Source organism: Podarcis liolepis, assembly GCF_965112155.1.
Source record: "Podarcis liolepis genome assembly, chromosome: 16".
In the NCBI taxonomy this organism is placed as follows: Eukaryota; Metazoa; Chordata; class Lepidosauria; order Squamata; family Lacertidae; genus Podarcis; species Podarcis liolepis.
Genome location: NC_139567.1, coordinates 28,605,574 through 28,629,742, shown reverse-complemented (window position 1 = coordinate 28,629,742; position 24,169 = coordinate 28,605,574). Strand labels below are relative to the sequence as shown.

At 47.9% G+C, this 24,169-nt stretch overlaps 1 protein-coding gene across 2 annotated transcripts in view; it reads right to left on the bottom strand.

Moving 5' to 3' along the window:
• Positions 1 to 684: 684 nt before the first annotated feature.
• ETS1 (ETS proto-oncogene 1, transcription factor) overlaps positions 685 to 24,169 on the bottom strand; it is a 109,288-nt gene continuing 85,803 nt past the window's right edge. For both annotated transcript variants that reach the window (XM_083479335.1, XM_083479336.1), the window contains 5 exons: positions 22,609 to 22,686; positions 21,642 to 21,893; positions 19,490 to 19,750; positions 7,581 to 7,699; positions 685 to 6,894 (listed from right to left, as the gene is read on the bottom strand). In XM_083479335.1, coding sequence (XP_083335461.1) covers positions 6,679 to 6,894; positions 7,581 to 7,699; positions 19,490 to 19,750; positions 21,642 to 21,893; positions 22,609 to 22,686 — 926 coding nt within the window. In that variant the 3' untranslated portion in view covers positions 685 to 6,678. The remainder of the gene's footprint in view (positions 6,895 to 7,580; positions 7,700 to 19,489; positions 19,751 to 21,641; positions 21,894 to 22,608; positions 22,687 to 24,169) is intronic.

The window sequence follows — 24,169 nt, the reverse complement described above, 5'->3', positions numbered from 1 at the left end:
TCTTTGGCTTTTGAGTTGCCTTTGGCAAGAAAAAGTGACCCATAAATTTAATAAACAACAGGAACAACAATTAAATAATTATAACAAAACCTCTAAGTGGTTTAAGAAGAAACATTCAAGACAGATCGAGAAAGAACTTCTTCACCTGGCGCATAGTTAAACTATGGAACTCACTCCCACTGGAGGCCGTGATGGTTGCCAGTTTGGTTTTAAAATAGGGTTAGACAAATTCATGGAGTAGAGGGCTGTCTTTGGCTACCGGTCATGATGGAGGCTGTGCTATGCTTCCACAGCTGGAGGCAGCTATTTTTGTTATTGGTATCCATTTGTCTCGAGAGTCAATGGAGTGCAGAGGCAGCAATGCTCGGATCCTGCTTGTGGATTTCCCATTGGGCCATCTGGTTGGACGTTGCAAGAACAGGATGCTGAGCTAGATGGGTCGTTGACCTCATCCGACGTGGCTTTTACTTAGCTTACTGAGTGAATGTTGGAACACAGACTGGATATATAATCAAACATCTATGTAAGTTTCATGCAAGCAAATGGGGATGACTGCTCTGTAAGCAGGTTGCCTACGTGCCTTTTGGCACTCTGTACGTGTTTCTCTTTCCACCCCGATGTGACCTGTGGTCTTCAGCGAAAGACAAGGCCAAGCATGCTGACAACCATGACCAGGGCAAGGGATAGCTTTGTGATTTATTTATTTTTTTAAATTTCAAATGGTTTAAAATACAATATGAAATAAGGCTACAGTATATAAAAGACTCTCCAGAAGAATGATGTGCCAGCATCAGCAATTAAAACAAAACCAACTCCGCTCCCTATTAAGTCTTCAGTGTGGGAGGGAATTGCATTTTGGAATTCTTTTTTTAAAAAAAAACACACACACATACATACAGACATCGCTACATCTCTAAGCTACCTCAGATGAGTTTGGTTTTCTTTTTCCTAAAAAGCACCTGCTTTTTTTCCTCCTTTTTTTAATTAAAAAAAATCTTGCTTTTTAAGGTTTTTTTTCTTCTCCCTTTCAGTTCTATAAAATATAAATTATATGAAAATACAAGTTGGAAAATAGTTGAACAGCATAATATAACAATCTTTTTCTTCTTCTAAAATTATCAGCTTAAAAAAACCAAAACAAAAACCAGGTATAAAAACAAAGACCAAAAAATAGTAATTGTACAAACAACATACATTTTCTTCTTCTCAAATAATAACTTGTTTCACTGAGGCAGTTAATTCCTGGAGATATTTCTGTCATAAACATATATGTATACATCAGTTATCATCTATTCAAACTTCTTTGGAAATGGAGTGCACAGTTCACTGGCGCTACAGAGACCCCATCAGAAACAGAACAGAGGGAGGGAGGGAGGGAGGGAGGGAGGGAGGGAGGGAGGAAGGAAGGAAGGAAGGAAGGAAGGAAGGAAGGAAGGAAGGAAGGAGGTGAATCTCCAGGCACATGAATGCAAGAGGAGGCACATTGGCACATCAACACAGCGCCACAGAGAGATGCTCCACACTCAACACTTTTTAGGCGTAGGTCTTCTGAACAACGTACACTGAAATAGGCCATGTGAGAACGAGAAACAATGTCTACCAACATACAGACACACACAGCAGGAAGCCACAATGAACGGCGGTTCCTGGTCCGACGATCCAAACCTTGCCATGTGGGGATTGGTCCACAGATATGTTCTCTAAAGACAGTGAGGTTCAAAAATCACCCAAAACGTAGAGAGGTGTCCTCAGCACTTTTTTTCCTTACAAAAAATGTTTAGGAGTACTCTCATTTTCCTACTGATATTTAAATACTGCCCCTCAATGAGGCCAAACTTAGATTCACAAAATGTTTAGGGGTATGCGTACCCCTGCATACCCCCAGAAAAAAAGCATTGGGTGTCCTTATATTTCAGATATTAATTAAAAGCTATCCTTGGCAAAGGTGTCTTCCAAGTTCCCTCTGCGTATCCGCTAGAGCAAGTTGTTTAACTATCAGATCAGAATTTTCAATGGTAATTCGGAAGCAGGTTGCAATATAATACAGTGGTACCTCGGGTTAAGAACTTAATTCGTTCCAGAGGTCTGTTCTTAACCTGAAACTGTTCTTAACCCGAAGCACCACTTTAGCTAATGGGGCCTCCCACTGCCGCTGCGCCGCCGGAGCACGATTTCTGTTCTCATCCTGAAGCAAAGTTCTTAACCCGAGGTACTATTTCTGGGTTAGCGGAGTCTGTAACCTGAAGCGTCTGTAACCTGAGGTACCACTGTACTATACTGTCTAAAGAGACAATCCTGTGGGCCCTGAGAGGGTGCCCTGGGGGCTAGAGGGTACTGAGGAGGTCCACCCATGGAGACCTCTTCACTGTGGCCACAGGAACCGCTGCAGTCATCGTTCCCCATCAGTGCTCTGTTGTCAGGAAAGAGGAAAAATGGGCATGTTGGGGTGGATGTACAGAGAGGCCTTGCACCCCCAGGACCCAAAGTTCTATTGTCCCCCCAACAAGGGAGGACAATATCCCAGCCCTGGATTTGCCATATTCGTTTCCCTCCAGCTGCTGCCTTAGATTGCATCCAGGCTAGTGGCAGGACTCTGGAGTGGGCAATTCTCCCACTCTTTATTAATCTGCCTCTCCGGTGAAGGAATTGCTTTTGCAAAGAAAACCCAACAACTTATGCCATTGGGCTGCAAAATGGCTATTTGTTGTTTTTCTGAACTGAATTTCCTGGAGTTACTGAATTAATCACTTGCAAGGTACAGCTGAGCACTGCAAGGATGAGCCACTCCTACCCCCTTTCCTTCTTTCCAATGTGGCCACAAAGAGCTCAGAAGGCTCTACTTGGTTTTAGTTCAACCACAGTGAAGGGCTTAGTCTGATACCTAAACTGTGGTTTGTTGAAACAAGCCAGCTTCTTAAAATATGGTTTGTAATGGGCTTGTTTCAACAAACTACATCTAATCTTAAGCCACATCAAGTCTGGACAACATGGTGAGCTGTGCTTAATTGAAAACAGAAACAGAAGTTTCCAAAGTCTACGTCACAGATGGGACAACTCAGTGCTCAAAAGCTCTCAGATGAGCACTCCAAAGGTTCTGGTGTAGCTTCATGTGGGTAGTGTAACTTCCAGCTGACACCTGAGTAGCTCATCAGGCGAATTGGTCATTTTGGGACTATGCTTTTCAGACCAGTGGAACTATCCCTGTTGGGTGCTTAACCAGCAACAGGAACAGGCTTCAGTAGTTCTGGGACTCAGAAATGCCACCTGCAATACTGGCTGTTTCCTATAGCTTCATGTCAGCTTCTCTTCTCTCTCCTGTTGGCTGGTTTGTGGCCACAGGTGTTTCCCCCTCTTTGCCTACATCTAAAGCAGTGTTCCCCAAACTTGGGTTTCCAGCTGTTTTCAGACTACAATTCCCATCACCCCTGACCGCTGGTCCCGCTTGATAGGGATGATGGGAGTTGTAATTCCAACAACAGCTAGAGACCCAAGTTTGGGAAACTCTGAAGCTTGGATGGGGAACCTCTGGCCCTCCAGATGTTGCCAAACTCTGGCTCCACAACTCTGGCAAACAGGCAGTGGTCAGAGTTGATGGGAATTGTAGTTGAGCCACATCTGGACAGCCAAAGGCTCCCTAATGCCTCGCTGAAAGGCACCATTTTTTGGCTTTATGGATACAACCTTTCCCCACCTCCACTACCCCCTCTTTCCTCTCATCTTCTATTCTGGCTCTTCTTCCTCTCTACTGGAATCAAATCTAGCTGAACTGGAGATTCAGTCACCATTACACCCATTCCAGGAACACCCACCATCAATATCCTTGACTCAGAAACTATGTCCTATGTTGTCCCGAGAAATGCTGAGCTTTATCTCCCACCAATCAAAACCAAGATCTCCTATCAGCCATGGCTAAATACATGGAAGCTCTTCCTTGTTCCCAGCCAGATGGTCAGAGGCATGAAATATCAAGTGCTCCTCTTCCAATAAGCTCCAAGCCAGCCAGTGCACATGAAAGACTGGCATGCTAAGGAGAGGGGTGTAATGTCTGGGGCAACTGTGGGGGAACTTTTGCCTGCTGAACTACAATTCCCATCACTCCTGGCCATTGGGCCACATTTTTGGGGGATGATAGGAGCTGTAGTTCAACAGTGCCTGGAGAACCAAATGTTTCCCATCTCTGGTTCAGTGGTTCTTTCCAATGTTCTACTCAGAGCAGTTAGGTATGTTTTTGTTGTTGATGTGCTTTCTACTCTTTATCAATTCAGGATATCTCATGGGAAGCGATTCATAAATTACATTTTAATACATAAAACAAAAATGACTAACTTAGGTTCATTACTTCCAATGGGTCTGTGCTCTGAGTAGAACCTAGTTGGGCACAACCTTGAATTTGGTTTTTCAATTAATTACAGTTCTACTCCTTCCTTCTGTCTGCTTTTTTGTGTGTGCAGGGAACTGTTCTGGACTGACCTCCATCTTGCCAGCTGCAGCCTGCAACCTGAAATAGATTTACCACCTCCTCTGACGTTCGTGAGAAAGGGACCTTAGCAACAACAGTGTTTGCTCTTTTTTTCTTATAGCCCTGCCAACCTGAGATGTTATTATCTCAAATCCTGATCTGCTTCAAATTCCGCTGGCCCGTCATTGACCCAGGAGTTCCCCCTCTTTTAATTCTGCATGATTGAAATGATTCAGCGTGAAGCAAAAATTAAAATACATTCAACTATTTGCCGCTTTAAGGTCACAGATTTAAGTTATCCAGTTTTGTTCTAAGGGGAACCCTGGTCAATTCACACAATACATTTCCGCAGTGATGTGGATCTAGGATCCATTAAGGGCTGGTGTAAAAATTATTAAGTGCGAATTTGACAAACACGTAGTTGCAAACATGCAGTTATACTCAGGGAGGTGGGGTTGGTGTGGCTCCTTTGCCAAGGATACAGCCAGGCCTGTAAAACAAGGTGTCGCCACTGTAAATCACAGCTGGGGAGGGGTGGTGGGGAGGGTGCCGACACCCACAATGCCTCAATGGCATCAGCAAAATCATGAACATTAAAAAGGAGCAAGGAAGGCAAATAAATCAGTAGATTTCACTTCACCACCTCAACTGCCCTCTTCTGTAATAAAAAAGGAACTTAAAAAGCCACTTTTAGGAAGGAAATGTTCCCATTTGCTTCTTTGGGACGGCCTAGGTTTGGAGCTCAAGGTTTTGCACACACAGTAGAGCATCAGGACTGGAGGAGAAACAAAATGGCATCTATCCCACTTCCAGGAGCCCACATTCCCCCTACCTAAGCCATAGTTTGGCATGGAGATTACTTGGAAACTGCAAATAGGTGTGTGTGTCTATGAATTAGGCTCACGGCTGCTGACCCTGACTTGATACTTAATGAGCTGACTTTGTGGAAAGGTTCTACACACCAGGAGTGGATCCAGCAGGCAGATTCCTCCACGATACTCCTACATGTACGCTGGTGACCTGAGAACGGTTAGGGGACCTTCGCGGGAAGAGCTATTCTGTTTACAAAGTACCCCATTCTAAGCACAACCTGAGATATTGAGGAACTGGGGCCTGTAAGCTGAAGAATCAGCGACCAATTAGACATGGAGGGCTGAGTCCTCCCACCAATTAGGGGATTGGAAACAATCCTAAAGTTCAACGCTGGAAGAAATACCTTTCTTTAATATATCTTGAAAAGGCATAGGGAAAGTGGAGGAAAGTCCAAATAAAACTATTGATGGAAAGAGCCCCTCCCCGCCTCCCAAAGACACAAAACTGATTCACCAATTGGAATGGGAGAGCAGAAACAGAGTAAGGTGTGGGAGACCCAGTGTGAAAGCAAAAGAGTCATTCACCCACAAATCTCTCCCCACCCACCACTCCTAGGGTGTATCTGGATTTTCTACTGAACAGTTAAATGCTTCTGTTTCTGGAGGGGTCTACACAGCCTCTGTATTTCCCCACCACCACCAAAAAAATGCTGATAGAATTCGCAGCTGGCATAACAAAAATAAAAACACCAACGACAACACAATATTGCAATACCAAGACCATCTTAGAGCTTAAGACTATTTTAGAGAAAAATACTGGCACAAAAATTTTAATAAAATAACATTCTTTTTACAAATTCAAAAAAAAGGTATTGGTCCCTCTTAAGAAGCAAACTTGCTCTTTGAAATGCAAAATTATTTAGGACCACCAATGTGACTTCCCTGCAGAAGAGGATGCTCTGCCCCCACCCCCAAAAGGCCACTCCTCACTCTTAAAATCAAAAGGGAGCCTTATGAGCTTATGGATTGTCAGTTTATGGCACCTCGGAGGGAGGGCGGGGAGTTCTTTATTTATCATGCAATTGTAACAGGGCGGTTAACTTTTACGCTCTTTCCCCCATTGACTTTTAAAATATCAGTCCCCAATAAAACTCTCCAAGGACATTCAAATATATTTTTTTTCCATTTCTCCTCCCAGCCAAAATATGTCACAGTTTCATCCAAAAGCATGATGTGCCCCCCCCCTTTACAACCAGTGGAAATTGTTGTTTCTTTCTCTCTCTCTCTCTTTTAAAAGGAAAACCATGACAGTAAAAAAAAATACAAACGACAGAAGTTCAATTGAACGCCTAGATGGATGCCCTGAATCCATCTACAAGGACTTCTGTTCTTGCCTGCTCCTTCCCTTCACTCATCGGCATCTGGCTTCACATCCAACATGGCGTGTAGCTCTTCAGGCGTGTATCCCAGCAAGCTTTGCAGGTCGCACACAAAACGGTAGACGTAGCGCTTCCCGGCCGTCTTGTGGATGATGTTCTTGTCATAGTAGTAACGCAGCCCGCGACTCAACTTCTCATAGTTCATTTTGGGCTTGTTTTTCCTCTTGCCCCACCTCCTTGCAACCTGGGAATGGCAAGGACACCAGAAGCATCACAGAAAGTCCTTGGCGAGCTCGGAAGGGAAGGGAAATAAACGCGTCAACGCCAATCACGCAAAATACCCCCGGGCAGCTTTAGCGGTCATGGAGAATCCCGGGAACTGTAGTTTGCTAAGGGTGCTAACCTTGCAGAGCTACCGTTCCTAGCATCCTTCATGAAGTAGAGTTCCCAGGATACTCCATGATTCTTAGACCTTCAGTAGTGGTGTAAATATCTGGTGTGGGTGCAGGAGGGACGGAAAGGCGATGAAGAGAGACAGGAGGTGGACTTTTTAAATACGTCAATTTGGGTATTAGATTGCCATTCGCTCCAATTGAGCTTTAAAGAGTAGGTTTTCATGGGGCAACAAACCCACCCCCCTTACTCAAGCATGGACCATGCCTGGATGGTAAGTACGGATAAGCCCTTAGTTTAATTAATTCAACACAAAATATAAATTTGATCCAGTGATACCAGCTTTTCAAAGTTTCATAGTCATCTCCAAAGTCCACCTGCTGCCCCCTTACCTCTTAGTGCCCCCCTAGGGATTTGTGCTGCCCCCTACAAGCAGTACCACTCACTTTTGAGAACCACTGCTCTAGGCCCTTATTTATTTATTCCTTCCCTTATAGCATGAGTGTCTCTCCAGGCCTGATTCAGGCCCATACGTACCTCATCCGGATCAGATAACTTGAACTCCCAGCCGTCGCCTGTCCAGCTGATGAAGGACTGGCAGGACTTGTCTGTGAGGAGCTCCAGCAGGAACTGCCACAGTTGGATCGGTCCACTACCTAAGACAGCAAAGGGAAAGGACCCCAACAGCATTAAGAACGGAATCCATAGCAAGGCGCCTTGTCCACTAGGTCCAACCAAGTTTTCAACCCTTCATGGCTGAGTGGTCTGCTACCTGCCAGGCCAGTGACCCAAAGGACTCTTGCTTGCCATTTTTGAAAAACCCTCACCTTGGGGAGACTTGGCCGGCTCAATTTGGCCTACAGATCGAAGGTCCTCCACCCACCCTGGGTTTAAGCCACCTCTGGATATTGTGGCTATTAATAAACACAGGTATTATGCAATATTGGAGGGTTCATGAAATATACTTGGAGTCGAGAGTCGATTTCATGCTCTTTATTCAGCTCATAGTGGTGAGGAAGAATGGAAGTTCCCCCAGAATGTCTGCTTTATATACATTATTTACACAATGGGCCCCACGTGATTGGCTAATTCCGGGATTCTCCTGTAGGCCAATCAGGTTGTGGATTCACTGCCACCTGGAGCTGGATTGGGTGGCTCCTGTGGACCAATCAGACTGCTGCATTCTGGGTTCTATTGTTCTAGGACCAATCAGACTGCTGCATTTTGGATCCTATTAAACTCAGTACTTAACACCTCAGCTAGATGTTACAAAAGGCACACCCAGTGGTGCCATTTTGGTTCTCTTTGTGTGGCAAGGTGTCCCTCCTGCCCTTCAGACCACCCCACTCTCAAGAACAAGATGCATGACAACTAGCGTTTTGGGTAAAATCAAGCCACAATTTTATTGAATACATATTAAGAGGTTTGGCTCAGGCATTGGGTAGAAGCCACCACTTTTGGCCCACCCAAAGTGGGCTAAAAATAAGCCGGAAGGGCTTGTGTTTGGGGTCAGCCAGAAAAGAGGGAGTCCCTGACCTACATGAAGGAATAACCCCCCTGCTGGATTGCATCTGGGGTGTGCTGTGGCCCCTTGCCTCCACCTGGGCATCTGGACAGAAGCATCTCCTCTGGATCCCTTTAACGGGATACTCCATTCTCAGAGGGGCAGGCAGAGGCCATAACCTCCCCTCCGTCCAAGTCTACACCTACTCAAAGCCTAAACCGCCAAAGTTGTGATGAGTACTATGAGGATGGCGAAAACCAGAATGCTGGAATTAGGGGAAATTCCAACTTGGTGCCAAATACGGCAGCCGACTATGCTACTGCAAAGTCCAGCAGAACCACATGTGACAGCAATATGGGGAGGGAGGGAGGGAGAAGTGGCTCCAGTGCAAGCTATATGCCTTCATTATATACCAGAGGGGCAGGCTGGACCCGCCTCTCAAGAGCGGCCCACCCGCATGCCTGCTCAAGATTCATCAATTGAACGAGTGGGTAGGATCAGCTTCCCTGGCAGTAGGATCGATCCAAGAACCCCCTTTGCTGCCCGGGAAACAGTCCAAGGGGCTTCTCCTGTCAGATCGCAGAGGGCAACGCAATGGCGTCCACTGAGAAGGGTGAGCTGTCTTTTGAGTAATCTCTAATCCAAACAGTGCAAGCCGCGATGCCCCTGGGCTGTGGGGTCTCCAGTCCGTGATGTGGGTGAGCATGTGGGTGGGGGGGGGCAGCAGCAGGGAGGTACCACATGTAGTGATGCCATGCCACATGGCACATCTCTTGCAAAAGCCTTTGCCAGGCCCCAAGGGCATCAGTAGAGGAAGAGGCAAACCTGGCAGGTTCAGTGTTGCCACTGAATGCGAAAATCTGCAGGATGATTCCCGGGCAAAGATTCAGCCCTGGTTCCCCAGTTGCTTAAGTAATATGACATTTATTTATTTTTTTGCATCCAGGCAAAGGAGGCACCATTTCCCTGATGCACGGGCCTCCCCCCCCCCATCTGCCGAAAAAGGGCCCTTGGCCGAGACCTGACCTCTGGCACGCTCCTGCCCCCGCGTCTTGCCAGCCGCCTCCCCTGACCTTGACTTTTTGTTCCCTGGCAGTGTTTACCAAGATGTGATAAAGAGGAGGCAGGTATGGAAATTATTTGGCCTCCATCCAAGGCGTGTTGATGCAGGAGCAAGCTGCAAAGACTCCCCGGGCAAGAATGCTCGGAGCCAGTGAGTCAGCGCTGTGGCTATTCAGGTGAGAGGAGGCAGACCCCAGAAATAGGCCAGCAGGAGTGGCTGGCTCTCGCCTCTCTTCCACGGGGCTTGTGCTTTATATATCCCCCACCTCCGGGCACCCGGCGTCAGCTGCACCCCCAGTTTCCAGTCTCCAGCCACACACAAACACACCGAGGGGCTGACAGTCTGTCTACTTTGGTTGACTGGGTTAGACACATTGAATCATGGGTGGGGAACCTCAGGTTCTGGGAGGAGTTGAATGCGGCCCTCTATGTCCAGCCCTCAGAACTCTCTCTAGACCACACCCCTCGCCCGCACTCATCTCTTTGACTCAGCAGCACTCAAGAGCAGACGGGCAACTTCTCCTGAGGTCTGCTGTGGTTTCCGGGTTGTCAGGGAATGCTGCTATTATTTGCCATTCCCCTCCAGCATCATGGAATCGTAGAGTTGGAAGGGATCTTGAGGGACATCTAGTCCAACCCCCTGCAATGCAGGAGCCTCAGCTAAAGCATCCAGGACAAATGACCATCCAACTTCTGCTTAAAAAACTCCAATGAAGGATAGCCCACCTTCCAAGGGGGTCTGCTCAACTTTTGAACAGCTCTTACAGCCAGAAAGTTCTTCCTGATGTTCAATATCTAGGGACCTCAAACACTTTACCTTCTTCCTTTTTTCCTGCCTCTTAAGGGACACCATAACTCAGGGGCAGAACATCTGCTTGGAGTGCAGAAAGTTCTAGGTTCGGTCCCTGGAATCTCATGGTAAGGGCTGGGAGAGATTCCTTGCCTGAAGCCCTGAAGAGCCATTGCTGCCAGTCCATGAAGGCACTGCTGAGCCAGACGGACCTTGGGTCCGATTCAGGATAAGGAAACAGCTTCCTAAACTTAATGTGACCCTCCTCTGCAATGGCCCTTCAACGCCGGTCTCAGCCTGCCAAGTTCTTTGTGGCCATGTGGACCACATCTAAACCAGCCTGGCAAAGCCAGCCAGGAAAACTTTCCAAGTTCCCATGAGCTGGGTTTCCAAGATGCTGAGAAATTCACAGCTAGCTTGGATATGCAACTCAAAAAAAACAGCAACGGCCTTGGTTTTTTTCCACAGTCCTGGGGAACATGTTGGCCTCCTGAAGATCCCGCCTTTCCATGCAATGGATCTATTCCTGATAAGAACATCAGAAGAGCCTGCTGGATCAGGCCAATGGCCCATCTTGGCCCAGCATCCTGTTCTCACAGTGGATGATCAGATGACCTTGGGAAGCCCACAAGCACAAGAGCACTCACCCCTCTTGTGGGTGAACGATGAATCAATGACCTTCCATTCATAATTTTTAAAAGCTATTTTGCGAAGCAAGCAATGAAACAAGGAAGGGCAGGAATCAGCCCTGCTCAACAACACCAGCAACCGCAGTAACAGCAGATGCTTCTAATTTACCACCAACAAATCCACAGTGAAGGTACAAAGTTGGTGCGAAATGTTGAGGCAAGCGCAAAACTAAACTAAAAACAAAACTGGCAATATTTCAGACAGTCCCGTCGAGCAAAGCCCTCACTGGCTGCCCCGAATTTCCATCGCTTCCTAGGACAAAAGCAAGAAGCCCCAGGCCTAGGAGTGGAATGTGGCCCTTGAGGCCTCATCAACTGGCCCTCGGAACTCATTGCAGGCCCTGATTCTCTTCTGTTTACACCTGGGTGGAAATATGTCCTTGAACTCTGATCAGGCCTCTTTGTTGGCTTGACTGAATGGAGGGCGGGCAGGGCTGTGTGTGTAGGAACTAGCCTATTCTAAGATAGTAAAATCTGCACCTGTTGTTCCTTGGCCCTGCCTACCACTGCTCTGTGGCCCTCAGAAGGCTGCCCAGAAGGAAAAAGCATTCAGTCCTGCATCTCAAGCTACAGGGCATTTCCATTCCTAACAAGTCAAGGTTTAGCGAGAGCTGCCTGATCTGTGTTTGCACCTCTCTTGTGCCAAGCAAAGCTAGAACAGGAGCCAAGATTTCATGGCTTAGCCAAGGCTGGATGAGGACCACACCTGCCTCCTGCTCTTCCTGAAAGCTAACAGCAAACACAAGGAGGACCAGCAAACACAACACCAGGAAAAGGAGAAAGGAAAAGACATCAACCATCACTGTGTGACTCTGACCACCTTTATACTCAGCCCTGGACTTGCAGAAGAGGTCTTTCCTGGTCTAGAGATCCCAGTTCAGTTGCACCTTGTTATAATACGCTGCTTGCATACCCTCCAAATGTTCCATCTTTCTAGGGACAGTGTCAGAATTATGAAAACCATCCCGGCTTCTGATTTGATCCTGGAATGTCCCTATTTCCCCTGCCAGTACCGCTGCCATTGAGCTTGGAGAGGAGGATGAGCTGTTGCTTGTCTTGAGCAGCAGTGGCAGCTGCAAAGGAGCATCTTGTTGCCTCTCCACGACTGCCACTGCTGGCCTCCTCCCTTGGGCAACTTGTAGTGGCTGCTGGACAGCAGGCAAGGAGGTGGAGGAGAGGCTGCCACCACTGAGGCCCTGCTGGTTCAGAGAGGCAGGCAGAGGGCAAGGCTGCTCTGGGCAGGAAGAAAGCGAGAGTGGAGCTCAAAAAGTCTTGATTCTTTTTTTAATGCAATGCAGGAATCATAGCTCAACAGTTCCTGACAGATGGCCACCTAACCTCTGCTTCAACACCTTCAACGAAGGAGAGCCCACCACCTTCTGGTTCAGACTTCAATTTCTACAGGAACTCAAAGATCTCTGGGCTTTCCTCCATGCCATTTAGAGACACAGAGTCCGCGCACTACAAACAGGAGGACCCCTCCGACACGGACGCGGCAGGAGCAGACGACAAGCTGCCTTTTGTGACGTGATCCTCAAAGCCTTTGGAAGGAAGCCGGAGGCTGGCAAGCTCAACCCATTGCAGGATCCACCAAGCCCAGTCAGTTGCACGGGCAAGACCTGCCCCCCCCACTGCCCGCCACAAAAGGCATCACCCCCTCCCCACCCACCAGGAAGAGGGAGAAAGTTCCGGTCTGCCCCTTGACAGCGGCCTGCTGACCTCTGTCCTGGAGAAGGAGCCCCACGCGCTAAGAATAGAGGCAGCCAGAGGGGGCTCACATGCTAAATGCAACTCACAAAGGAGGGCCTTGTCTCGCCCCCAGAGGAGTGAAGGGAGCCCTTGAGCAGCAGCCGTCGGGAGACAGTCACACGCTAGGAATTCTCTGGCATCACCGGGAAAATATGACTCGTCAAACGGATTATGAAATGGGGACTACAGTGGGAACCCTGTTTGAGGAGAAAGTCCCTCTGGGTGTGGGTGTGTGGCAAATGTACATCTACAGGCACCACTTCCAGATGCTCCCATTGCCAGAGTTTACTATGCACAGACTCCGTTTAGCGCTGCTGCCCCACCCCCACCTCCCGCTAAGACACTGGCTCTATTTTTGCCTTCTGGGAATGCCTTGTTAAAGCTGTGTTGGGAGCTGGTAACTATGTCATTCCTGAGTGACCCATTCCCGCGTCTCCTAGAATTGACATTTCGGAGCGACGGAGTGGGGCACCTCGACTCCAGCATGCGCAGGTGAGAGGGAAGACACCTGAATGCCAAAGGGGCACCTGTGCTGCTACAGCTCGTGCAGAATATTTTAGACCATGAAGCCTGTTGGTGGGCAGTTATGCTTTTCTATTGCATCTCATTTCTACTCAGTGCAGACCCAATGGAATTAATAGGCATGGCCAACGTAGGTCCATTAATTTCCATAGGTCTACTCTGAGTAGAGGTTAGTGGGCTATGAAGCAGGATCTTCAAGGGATGTTGCAGAATCAATTTATGCACTGCCTAGCAGGCAGAGTAGTGTCTTTGGGTCTGTGTCATGAGGCAGGATGGGGAGTGGGGCAGGGGCTTTGGGCATGAAAATAAGGGCGTTACGTTTGTGCCCCTATTTTATTTGCCTGATATTCCACAGTTACATCACATGGGTCCCCTTGGTTCTACTAACTATTAGCTAGTCTGGTCAGAAGAACCATGTTCCATCATGCAACCAATACTGGGGTTTAAGGAAACGCAATGGGCTGGCTCTAGATTCTGCCAACCTCAACCAAGACCTACCTGACTCCCCCAATCAATACCTCTAGCCTGTCACATTCTGCCCTGGAAAACAACATTGAAAACAACCACACTCAAAAGATTACCACCCTATGTGTTGCAAGACACACTGGGATGCAACCATCTCAACCAAACCATATAGTTAGCATTGAACTCTAGTAAATATCAACCATATCTAAAATGTAGCTTTTCTGTACATCTGGGGTTTAGGGGAAGTTTACTTGCTTGCGGTTTTTATCTGGCCTCAACATGCTTTTTGTCGTTCTCCCAGTGACGCTTTGCAAAGCAGCTGTAAAAATGAGAGCCGCCCACATTTTATTGGGCTCTGATTTCAATGGGACAAAATACTAGGGATAGAGTGTGCGGCATCCCTGTCATGTGACAAACTGCTTGCAAAGGTTGTGAAGCTACGAGGCAGAAAATAAGTAAGCAAACGAGCTGCCTGCCTGTCTAAACATACCTACTTATTTGTTGCACATCAGCAGCTTGAAAGAAGAGGAAAAGGACCCACCTTTATAACTGAGAAGCAACCATGTTAGTAACAAGTAAATATTCGCTTATGTGTTTTCTCCCATTCCTGCTTTTGGGTATGACCCCCCCACCCCTTCTGAAAGCTCTGTTCAGGTATTCTTTGGGGTACAAAGTAATGTGTTTTTTTGGGGTGGGGGTTATTTGAAGGTCTCATCTGCCCAGGGGCTTTGCATGCCCACCCACAGGGTGTGGCAGAGCATGTCATGGCTATGATCTGCAGCCCTACTCACCTACCCCCGACCAACAATCAAGGCTGAGGTGTGTGATGTATAATGTTTCATTAGGTTTTATGTATGTTGGAAGCCACCCAGAGTAGCTGGGGCAACCCAGTCATATGGGTGGGGTCCACATATAATAATAATAAAATAATAATAATAATAATAATAATGATGATGATGATGATGATGGGGAGGTTTTGCCCATTTTGGAAAGAGCTTCATTTCCCCTCAGGACATATTTGCATGGCAGATTTCTAGGCTTTCGTTGTAGCACACCCAGCCAGGAGTGTGGAAATGCCAGGAGGAGTCCCTCAACCCTTAGATTTTCGTCTGCTTTGAAATGGAGAAGCCTGGTGTGGGAACTACATGGCCAGTCCTAGCTTATCCCCTCTCTGCTCGGGCCTCAGCAGAGACAGCTCTTGGCTGCATCTGCATCAGTTCAGGATATGGGCAAGATCAGAGCCAAGGTGATGAAACTTTTTCTTTCAAAGATGACTCAGAAAGCATCGACCTTAAAGTTTGAGGGGAGAGCAAGAGGGTCCTATGTAGATGGGTTTTCTTTTCTTTTCTGTTGATTTTTGGGGAAGAGGATAGGGAGATCTCACCCATATGTTATTGTGGCAGCTGTTACCAAGCTTACAGGAGCCGTGCTTACATCAGAAGCATTTTTATGTTTAATGTTTTATTATTATTTTTATATGTTGAAAGCCACCTAGAGTGGCTGGGGAAACCAAGTCAGATGGGTGGAGTATAAATAATAAAATTATTAATGTTATAATTATTAGTATTATTGTCAGACTAACAGACCCATGCGGGAATTGTGCAGTCGGCAGGACTATTCTTGTTGCAATTTTCATCACCTAAGGGACAAGACGGTAAAATGACAGCCTGTAAAACAAAATTGCAACACCGGCCAACCATGAATGCAAAGAGCTAATTTTGTTCTCATTTGCAAACTTCAAGCAGGTGGAACCCGAGTTACTGAAGCAGGGTGAGGACTCGCCTTCTGGGTTCCTCTGTCGGCTCAAAGGCAACCTCATGCTAGGAACTGTGAGCCTTCCTTATGACACACCTTGTTCTTTGCCGTATGTGAATGATGGTAATTCTGTCTTTAACGTCAAAGGAATAGGTGGTTGCTCACAACCTCCTGGGAAATTCAATGCAGCTTGAGTTGACCCAGGTGATGATGAGTTTGGATCTTGCCATGTCTCTGTTCCTAAATCTGGGTACTGTGCTGGGAGGAGAACAAAACCAGTAGGGCCTTTGGGTGGTGGCCCTGTATCTGTGAGCAACCTCCAAAGGAGAGCTTTTAAACCAGGCACCCCTTCAAAGAAAGGCACCCTAAGCAGTCCTCCTCCATCCCATGAGCAGAAGCAGACTTCCAGCTTTGAAGGTGCGTTCACATGACCGCTTACTCTGCATCCAGTCCGCTCCCATTGTTGGGTATTGTTAGGTTTGCACTATGTTAGCTATAATCCATAGCGATCCTGTACTTCCTTGACAAATACTGCTGTTGGAGGTGTTGTGGTCTCAAACCCACTTCAGTCCAACTAGAATACTGGATGAGTGAGTGGTAACGTGTACATGTGCAGAGGATGGTTTCACGAATAGACGTTTGGGTGGTTATGGAGAGGGGTGAACCCCAAAGGCCACGAGTGTTGGGTGAAGACATCCCCACCCCCTTATGACTTGAACAACCCCATGCAAACATGACTTGAAATGCAGTGTGTGTGTGTGTGTGTGTGTGTGTGTGTGTGTGTGTGTTTGTGACCTTGCTGTATTTTAAGCTGCTAATGTGAACTGCCCCTTCCTTTAACCCTGGCAATGGGGCAGCTCCCGCTGTTGAACGTGCAGGCAGCAGGCCAGCTTAGGGGCCCACAAGGCAGCTGCCCAGCACATTCAGCTCCCTGTCCCTGCTGCATCCTTCTATCTAATGGTAGAGCCTGTAAAATGGGCACGTCCCCTTTCCACCAACAACCTTGGCCTCTTTCGATGGAGTCGGGCCAACCTGAATTAAGCAGCTCCGCCTGAAGGGTGGCATTCTCTCTCGCCCCTGTTTTCCCAAGCCAACCAGCGCAGTCACCAGAGGGTGTGTGTGTGTGTGTGTCTTTCCAGTCACCCAATCTAACAAGAGCACCCGAGCGAGTGCGGCAAACTAGTAGTCAGGGGCCACAGAGCTTTTCTGTGAATTCTCTCGTTTCAGAAGAAAGCCAAGGGCAGGATCCTTGTGAACTTGTGAAAGGAGGCAACTTGTGAAATGAGGTCAAGATGTGGAGGGCAGATAAGAGAGCTCAAGGAGGCTGACTGTTTGCCACAGGAGACATCAAAAGCCACGTGGGCCAGGCTTCCTCTGAGCCTCATCACCTCTGCAGCTCGGAGGCAGATACCATCGGAGGGTTGGGGCCCCTGGTGATAAAAAGGAAAGTTCCTCTCTGCCAGCCAAGCAAGCAGCCAAGCTGGAGCAGTACAGCCAGGGCCCCACTTCTTAGCTTATCGCAGAGATAAATAAATGCTGTGTGCTTTTCATCCATGTTCACTCAGAGGATTCTCACATACTGACTTCCCTGCCATGTTTCGTGTCTTCAGAGTGATTCGCACACAGAAGCATAGAAGAGTTGGAAGGGACCACAAGGGTCATCGAGTCCAACCCCCTGCAATGCAGGAATCTTTTGCTGAAGGTGGGGCTTGAACCCGCAACCCTGAGATTAAGAATCTCATGCTCTTAGTCGTTTTCACAACAGTCCTGTAAGACAAGACAATGCGGCAACCATCTCCCCACCTTACAGGAAGGAACTCTGGCCAAGACTACAGTGCCTTGTTTACACTCAGTTGGTGAGCTCATAAGGGAGGTGATTTGAACACAGCTCCCAACTCCCATTCTTAACTACTACACTTATACCAGCTTCCAGCTTTGGTGCCAGCAGCTCCTGGCAAGTTTATTTCTATCAGGCCCAGAGTCTGAATAAGGCCCTGCTCTCCACAGGCCATACTGCTCCCTGGCCTGACCCTGCACCCTCTGGGACTGTTTTTGTCTGGCTGGGATGCCTTTGGCTTGGCTTGATGGAGGACAGAGAGGGGTGTGCGGAGAAATTAGCCCACCGTGCAAAGGTGAGAGTCACATTCACTTGGGCCAAAAATGTTTTCCCGCCCCTACAATATAACTGAATGTAATTGTTTTGACGCTCACACCATGTGGGGTGTGGACTAATCTCCCAAAGTCTCCAGCAGCTTTGCAATGATTCAATTTTTCCTCTCCCTTGGCTCAGATCACCATACTCCCACTGCTGAAGGGAGCCAGTCTCCAGAACCCCACTCCCCGCCCAGTTTTCTTATCAGCACCTATTCCTGCAAACAGAAAGCACTCATCACAGCTTGAAGCTGAAGCATCCAACCACTTCCTTCTGTGCACAGCTCCTAAAAATGATCTCCCGACCCTACAAACACACACCGGTTCCCAGCCCCAGTAGAGGCGCTGCACTTGGGGAGGAAGAACCTTGCATGAGAGCTTGTCAAAAGCGCAAATCTTTCCTCTCGTCCCACCTGACTCACGGAGTCAAGGGTTGCTACTGAGGCATTGCGGTTCTAGCAAAGAAGGACAACGCTGAAAACCTGAAATTTGCTCTCCTCCGATTTAGTGCGCAAACATATATCTGTGTGAGAGATGCCCCATCAGTCAAGAGACAGACAAGCTGCCTCTCATCCCATCTGCAGGCTGATTTTAGCGAGTTTATAGGTGCTTGTAAACGGTTAGATTTTCTTTCTAGCTGAAAAGGTGCTTCCGCACGCCCGATTCAAAGTCACATATCTGTTCGTATCTGGATCTGAAGTATCACTTTCGCATCGGGAGTCAAAGGCGGCAAGTTAACCTAGCGATCTGTTTCAAGCTGGCTCCCCAGGGTTGAGTCACAGGGTTTCGATTCATTTTCATTTGTTACTCAGTTATGTGTAAACGTCCATAAATACACATGTTCCTGCATGCATCTCCCACCCTTCCTCTGGCACAGCCTATTTACAGACACAAGAGCACGAGCCAGGAAGGCTCCAGTTCATGGCTGGCTCACTTGTGGCCTCCAGATGTGGCTGGACTCCAACTCCCAGCAGCCCTTGCAGCCAGCATGCCCAATGGCCAGGGGATTCTGGGAATTGCAGTCCTGCAGTGTCTGGAGAGCCCTGACAAGGTCCCCATCCCTGCCTTATCTTGGAATCAGACACTGGTCCACCCGCATAGCTCAGTACTGCCTACACTGACTGGCAGCAGCTCTCCAGGGTTTCAGATACCTGCCCATTCCAGCCCTGCCTGAAGATGCTGTGGACTGCACCTTCTGCATACAAGGCAGCCCCTGAACTGCAGCTTCCCGAGTTCAAATCTCACTTGTGCCACTAGGCAACTAAGGCAAACTGCTGTCTCCAAGCCTTCACCCTCATTTCACTTGGAATATGGGGGAAACAACAGCAGTCTGCCTTGTAGGACTATTTGTCAGGATTACCAGGGATTTTTTAAAAGCAGGAACTCAGGGGAACTCAGTTTCCTTAGCGGAGCCAAAATATCCATCAATGAAGTTGTGGCCATTTCTAATTCAGATCATTGTCTGCTTGAGTTTATTAATCACACCTTACATTTAGCCACTGCCTGGGGTTCAGGGGTTGGCACTGCGACTGGGCCCGCAATAGACAGACAGACAGACAAACTTCACAGTGATTTCCCGCACCTTTCCCCCCAGAAAAAACATACTGAGGAGCATAGATATGGTGCAGGCAAAGCACTTTGTACATCTGACATTACTACAGACATGCTAAACATAACTAAGGGCACTAAACAGAGATCAAGGTTTGTATTTTGGGAAAGGGCCTGCATTCTGTCTGCCCAGCTACCCCCAGGGCCTCACCTGTGTAGCCAGCCAAGGCGGCCGCAGGAATGACGGGCTTGTCCTTGTTCATGTCCGCCCGGTCTCGAACATAGTCCTTGAAGGTGCCTTTGGGCTTGTGGCTGGGCAGGGCCGCTGGGTAGTCCTCAGAGTCGAAGCTGTCATAGGAAGGGACACGTTGGAGACTCTGGAAGGAAGACTGGCTGCTCCACGATTGGGTCAGGCGGTCGCAGCTGTCGTAGCTCTCGATGCTCTCAAAGGAATCCTGGCCCCCGAGTTTCCCTGCGAGGCGAGAAGGAAACGAGGTTAGCGGAGAGGCAGTGGGGCCTAGTGGTCAGATTGTTGGACTAGGGCCTCGGGGAGGACAGGGTTCAGGTCCCCACTTGGGTGACCCTAGGCTGGATGCAGCCTCTCAGCCTAGCCTACATTGCAGGGTTGTTGTGAGGATAAAATGAAGGGGAACCGCGCACACCACCCTGAGCTCCTCAGACAAGGTGGTATATAAAGGCAAAAAATAAATAACAAAGCAGAAAGCTTGCATGCAGGTTAAAGGATTCCCCATATTAAAGGGGAGTGAAGGTTGAGGAAGATGCTGATTCAGAGACCAACAGAAGCCCTGCTTGGTTTGGCGCAGGCCCTGCGGATCCAACCCCATGCAATCAAAGCCCACCCCAATGTACACTGGAAGCACTCGACTTTGCCCAGGGAGTCCTGGGGGCTGCATCATCCACCCCACAAAGAGACGCAGTTCCCAGCCCCCTCCATGAACTGCAGAGGAGGCGAAGCAGCACAGAGGCAGATCGCATGCCTTGCATGCAGAAGGCCTCAGGGTCGCCTCCTCTTTGGATGGTCAAGGAGCAGGTGATGCCAGAGCCCGCTTCCCTTTTGCAAAGCTAGAGATTCACTGAGGGAAATGGGCAAATCCTGAGGTTCATCTTCAGAACAGATTTTATGTTCTCCAATGGGATGTTTTGTGACTACAGAGCAGTAAAAAGAAGATCCATTCAAAATAAATAAACGCAGCAGGCAATATGACAAATTAAAAAATAAAATAAAAACAGTACCTCAGTTTAAACACACTGGGAAATCAAACAACTAAATCTAACTTCTCAGAACCTGACACGCATTCACCATCTCCAGTGGCTTTTAAACTCTGGCTTCACGATTTGCTGGTCAGGTTTACTCTAGCATGTTTTCACATTTTATGTATGTGCCCAAAGCCTTTCATTGCACCAGAATGTGGACAGGAAACACAAAGCACCTCTACCTTTTCTTCCTGCTAATGACTGTTCTGTGTTTCCCAAGGAAGCATAATAATTATTTAGTCTTGTCTTTCGAGGGATCACTTGATCAGACGCCAAACCTGCCAACTGTGGCCTCCCTGTGCAGATTATGACTTTTTATACCAGTCAAGGACATGAGCCCCTATTTAACCAGACACATTCAGAAGGGTTTCTTTGTTTTGTTTTGTTTTTTAAAAGGGAGAGACACGGAGAATTCTCCAGAATTCCTCAGCTTGATTGTTGCTCAATCATTTCTTCTTTACTGACAACCTCGGAGCATAAGAGGATCACTCAAGTTCAGTAATTTCCCAAGCTGGACTGAAAGCAGCTGCTGGGATTGTGTAAGATCTCTAAAGAGCAAATTCCGCTGGCAGAGGTGCTGGCAGTGAAGACCCAGCTACTAAATCTCAAGGACAGAGGCGAGGAGGCTGAACAGCTGGCAAGCCTGCCCACATATTTGCTGTGTCCTATTTCAACATCTCTAATTCAGGTGTGGTAGGGATCACCTGCGCAAGGTAGCTGGAGGACCAGGTTTTAGAAGTCTTTCTAGACAATGCAACTTTGGGAAGCTTAAGGGGCCTATAACTCAACCAGAGAGCCCAAGTTTTGCATTCTCTACATGCTGGTGGACTACAACTCCCATCAGCCCCAGCCATAGCTGTCAACTTTCCCCCTTTTTAAAGAGAAATTCCCTTATTCCGAATAGGATTCCTTGCAAGAAAAGGGAAAAGTTGACAGCTATGGCCCCAGCAAACAAGGCCACTGGTTTAATTTCTAAAAAAAGAGCGATGCCAGCCTTTGGTGGAAAGCCCTTTTCCTTGGGAAAATCTCATTCCTTCTTATATATGGGGTAGGGTTGCCGACTTGTGATTTTTAAAGTATTCCATTACCTCGGCTAGTGCGCCCCATGCACATATTATCCGGCGTTACGACCTCCTGCTTGATTGTGAAGTAGTCGGTAGGCAGGGACTCCATCTGCACGGGGTCCCGGAGGATGACGGAGGAGGGGTACTCGTTCTCGTACTTGAGAGACAGGAGCTCCTCGGAGCTGATGGGATGGAGGGTCTGGTAGGACTCTGTGATGAAGCTGGGCTCAGAGAATTCCGAGGGAGGAACACACTGAGCGTGCTCAATGCCATAACCTGAGAGCGGAAAGAAGACCCCCAAACTGAATATGACCACCCAGGGCAGCATTATTAGTATTATTATTTAGCTGGAACTCTCTGGAACTCTGTTCCGGCACCTTCTAAGGGAGGCATTTGTGGAGAGTTCCAGAACCTCTTTTTCTAGAAAAATAGCACCGTTGTTGTTGTTAACTGAATTTATATACTACCCTATACCCGGAGGTCTCAGGGAAGTTCACAGAACCATTGCAGTTCTTGCTTTTATCCATAATGATAATAGTAATAATATCATCACCATTAATTAAGAGAAATAAACCATAAGAGTCACATTTCTTCAATTAATAATAATAATAATAATAATAATAATAATAATAGTACCCCACCCATCTGACTGGGTTTCCCCAGCCACTTTGGGTGGCCACCAACAGATATAAAAACATAATAAAACATTCAAACATGAAAAACTTCCCTATACAGGCCTGCCTCCAGATGTCTTCTAAAAGCCAAATAGTTGTTTGTTTCCTTGACATCTGATGGGAGGGCGTTCCACAGGGTGGGTGCCACTACCGATAAGGCCCTCTCTGCCTGGTTCTCTGTAACCTCACTTCTCACAGTGAGGGAACTGCCAAGAAGGCCCTCGGTGCTTTTGCTCCTCTCGTATGCTGCCTAAATGTTGAAAGGACTCCCAGTGCTAAATCTTGTACTCAACAGGGGAAAAACAAGGGAGACTTACTAATGAAGTAGTCTGATGTATAGCGGGATTCTGGGTAGGCTGCGTTCACTCCGTTTGCTGGATATGGCTTTATCTCTTCTGCACAGAGGATGGGAGGAATGAAAGGGAAGATACCCAGTAAGTACCAGTAGCTTTCATTCATTCATTCATTCATTCATAAAAAATATTTGTATTGTATTAAAGGGTTTTCTCAGGACGGTGGAGGGCGCATGTGCCGTGTCCCATTGGTGTGGTGGCACTCACACTTCTTCTGATAGGAAATGCCCTGCACGGGGGGCAGGAACGAAAATAGAGGGTCAAGGGCGGTCATTTTTTTTTGGGGGGGTGAGAAATGTCCCTATTTTCACCTGAGGAATGTTGGTGGGTATGCTCCTAGGTAAACATGCACAGGCTGGCACCACCAGTTTCTCACACCCAAACCCAACATGACATTCCATGGACCTGTAGCAAAATCTTTTATATTATCTAGTCTCAAGGTTTTTACTCAGAACTGCACAACCACATTCCCCTTCTATCAAGCCTGACAATGTCCATCATCTGAGACGTTCTTGATCTGTTTGGTGGACTGGGTCATGCCAGGATACATGACCCCCCCTGCGCACTCAGAAGTGTGGGGAGGGCCCTCTAACCCCATCAGCAATTACAAAACCTTGCAGTCAAGAGGTGACTCACCTACCGCAGGCCATATGACTGGAATAAAAACAGCAGTATGCTGGCTGCGATTGCTTCATTCATTTGGGCACATTCCACTTTTATTTTGTCTCCCCCTTCCAAAATAGCCTCCACTTCCCCGCAGTCAGCAGTGCCCTCTGTCTGACTGCAACCCCCATGCAAAGTTGACCACGGCAACCTGGCCCTGCCTTTCCCTGTGGTCACACACACCCCACGGCTTGGCAAGCCTTGCCAGGAGGGGAGGGGGCACAAAGGATGCGGAGATGCAGTTCACACAGGACTCGGTTTGTTCAGCCCACCCCCCTTCATCGCTGCCGTCCCCAGGAGGGAGGCCAAAATTAGGCCCTTTTGAATGAAGGCACATTATCTCTGGCGAGTCTCTGTCTGAGCTCAGCAGAAACAAACCAGAGCCGCAGCCGGGCCCTGTTTGGGATGTTCTCCTCCTTGCTGGCCAATACGTGAGGTCATAGGATCACAGAATCATAGCACTGAAAGGGATGCAATGGGTCATCTAGTCCAACCCTTTGCAATGCAGGAATCACAGCTAAAGAACCAATGAAAAATGGCCATCCAACGTCTGCTAACAAAACACCAACAAATGAGGGTCCACCACCTTCTGAGAGAGTCCATTCCACAGTCGAATGGCTCTTACTGCCGGAAAGTTCTTCCTACGGCTTAGTAAGAATCTCCTATCTTGTCATCTGAACCCGTTGTTTTGGGTCCTACCTTCTGGAGCAGGAGAAAACAAGCTTGCTCCATCTTCCGTGTGACAGCCCTTCAGATGTTTGAAGATGGCTATCCCATCACCTCTCAGACTTCTCTTCTCCATACCCAGCTCCCTCAACCGTTCCTCATAAGGCTTAGTTTCCAGACCCTTGATCATATCGAT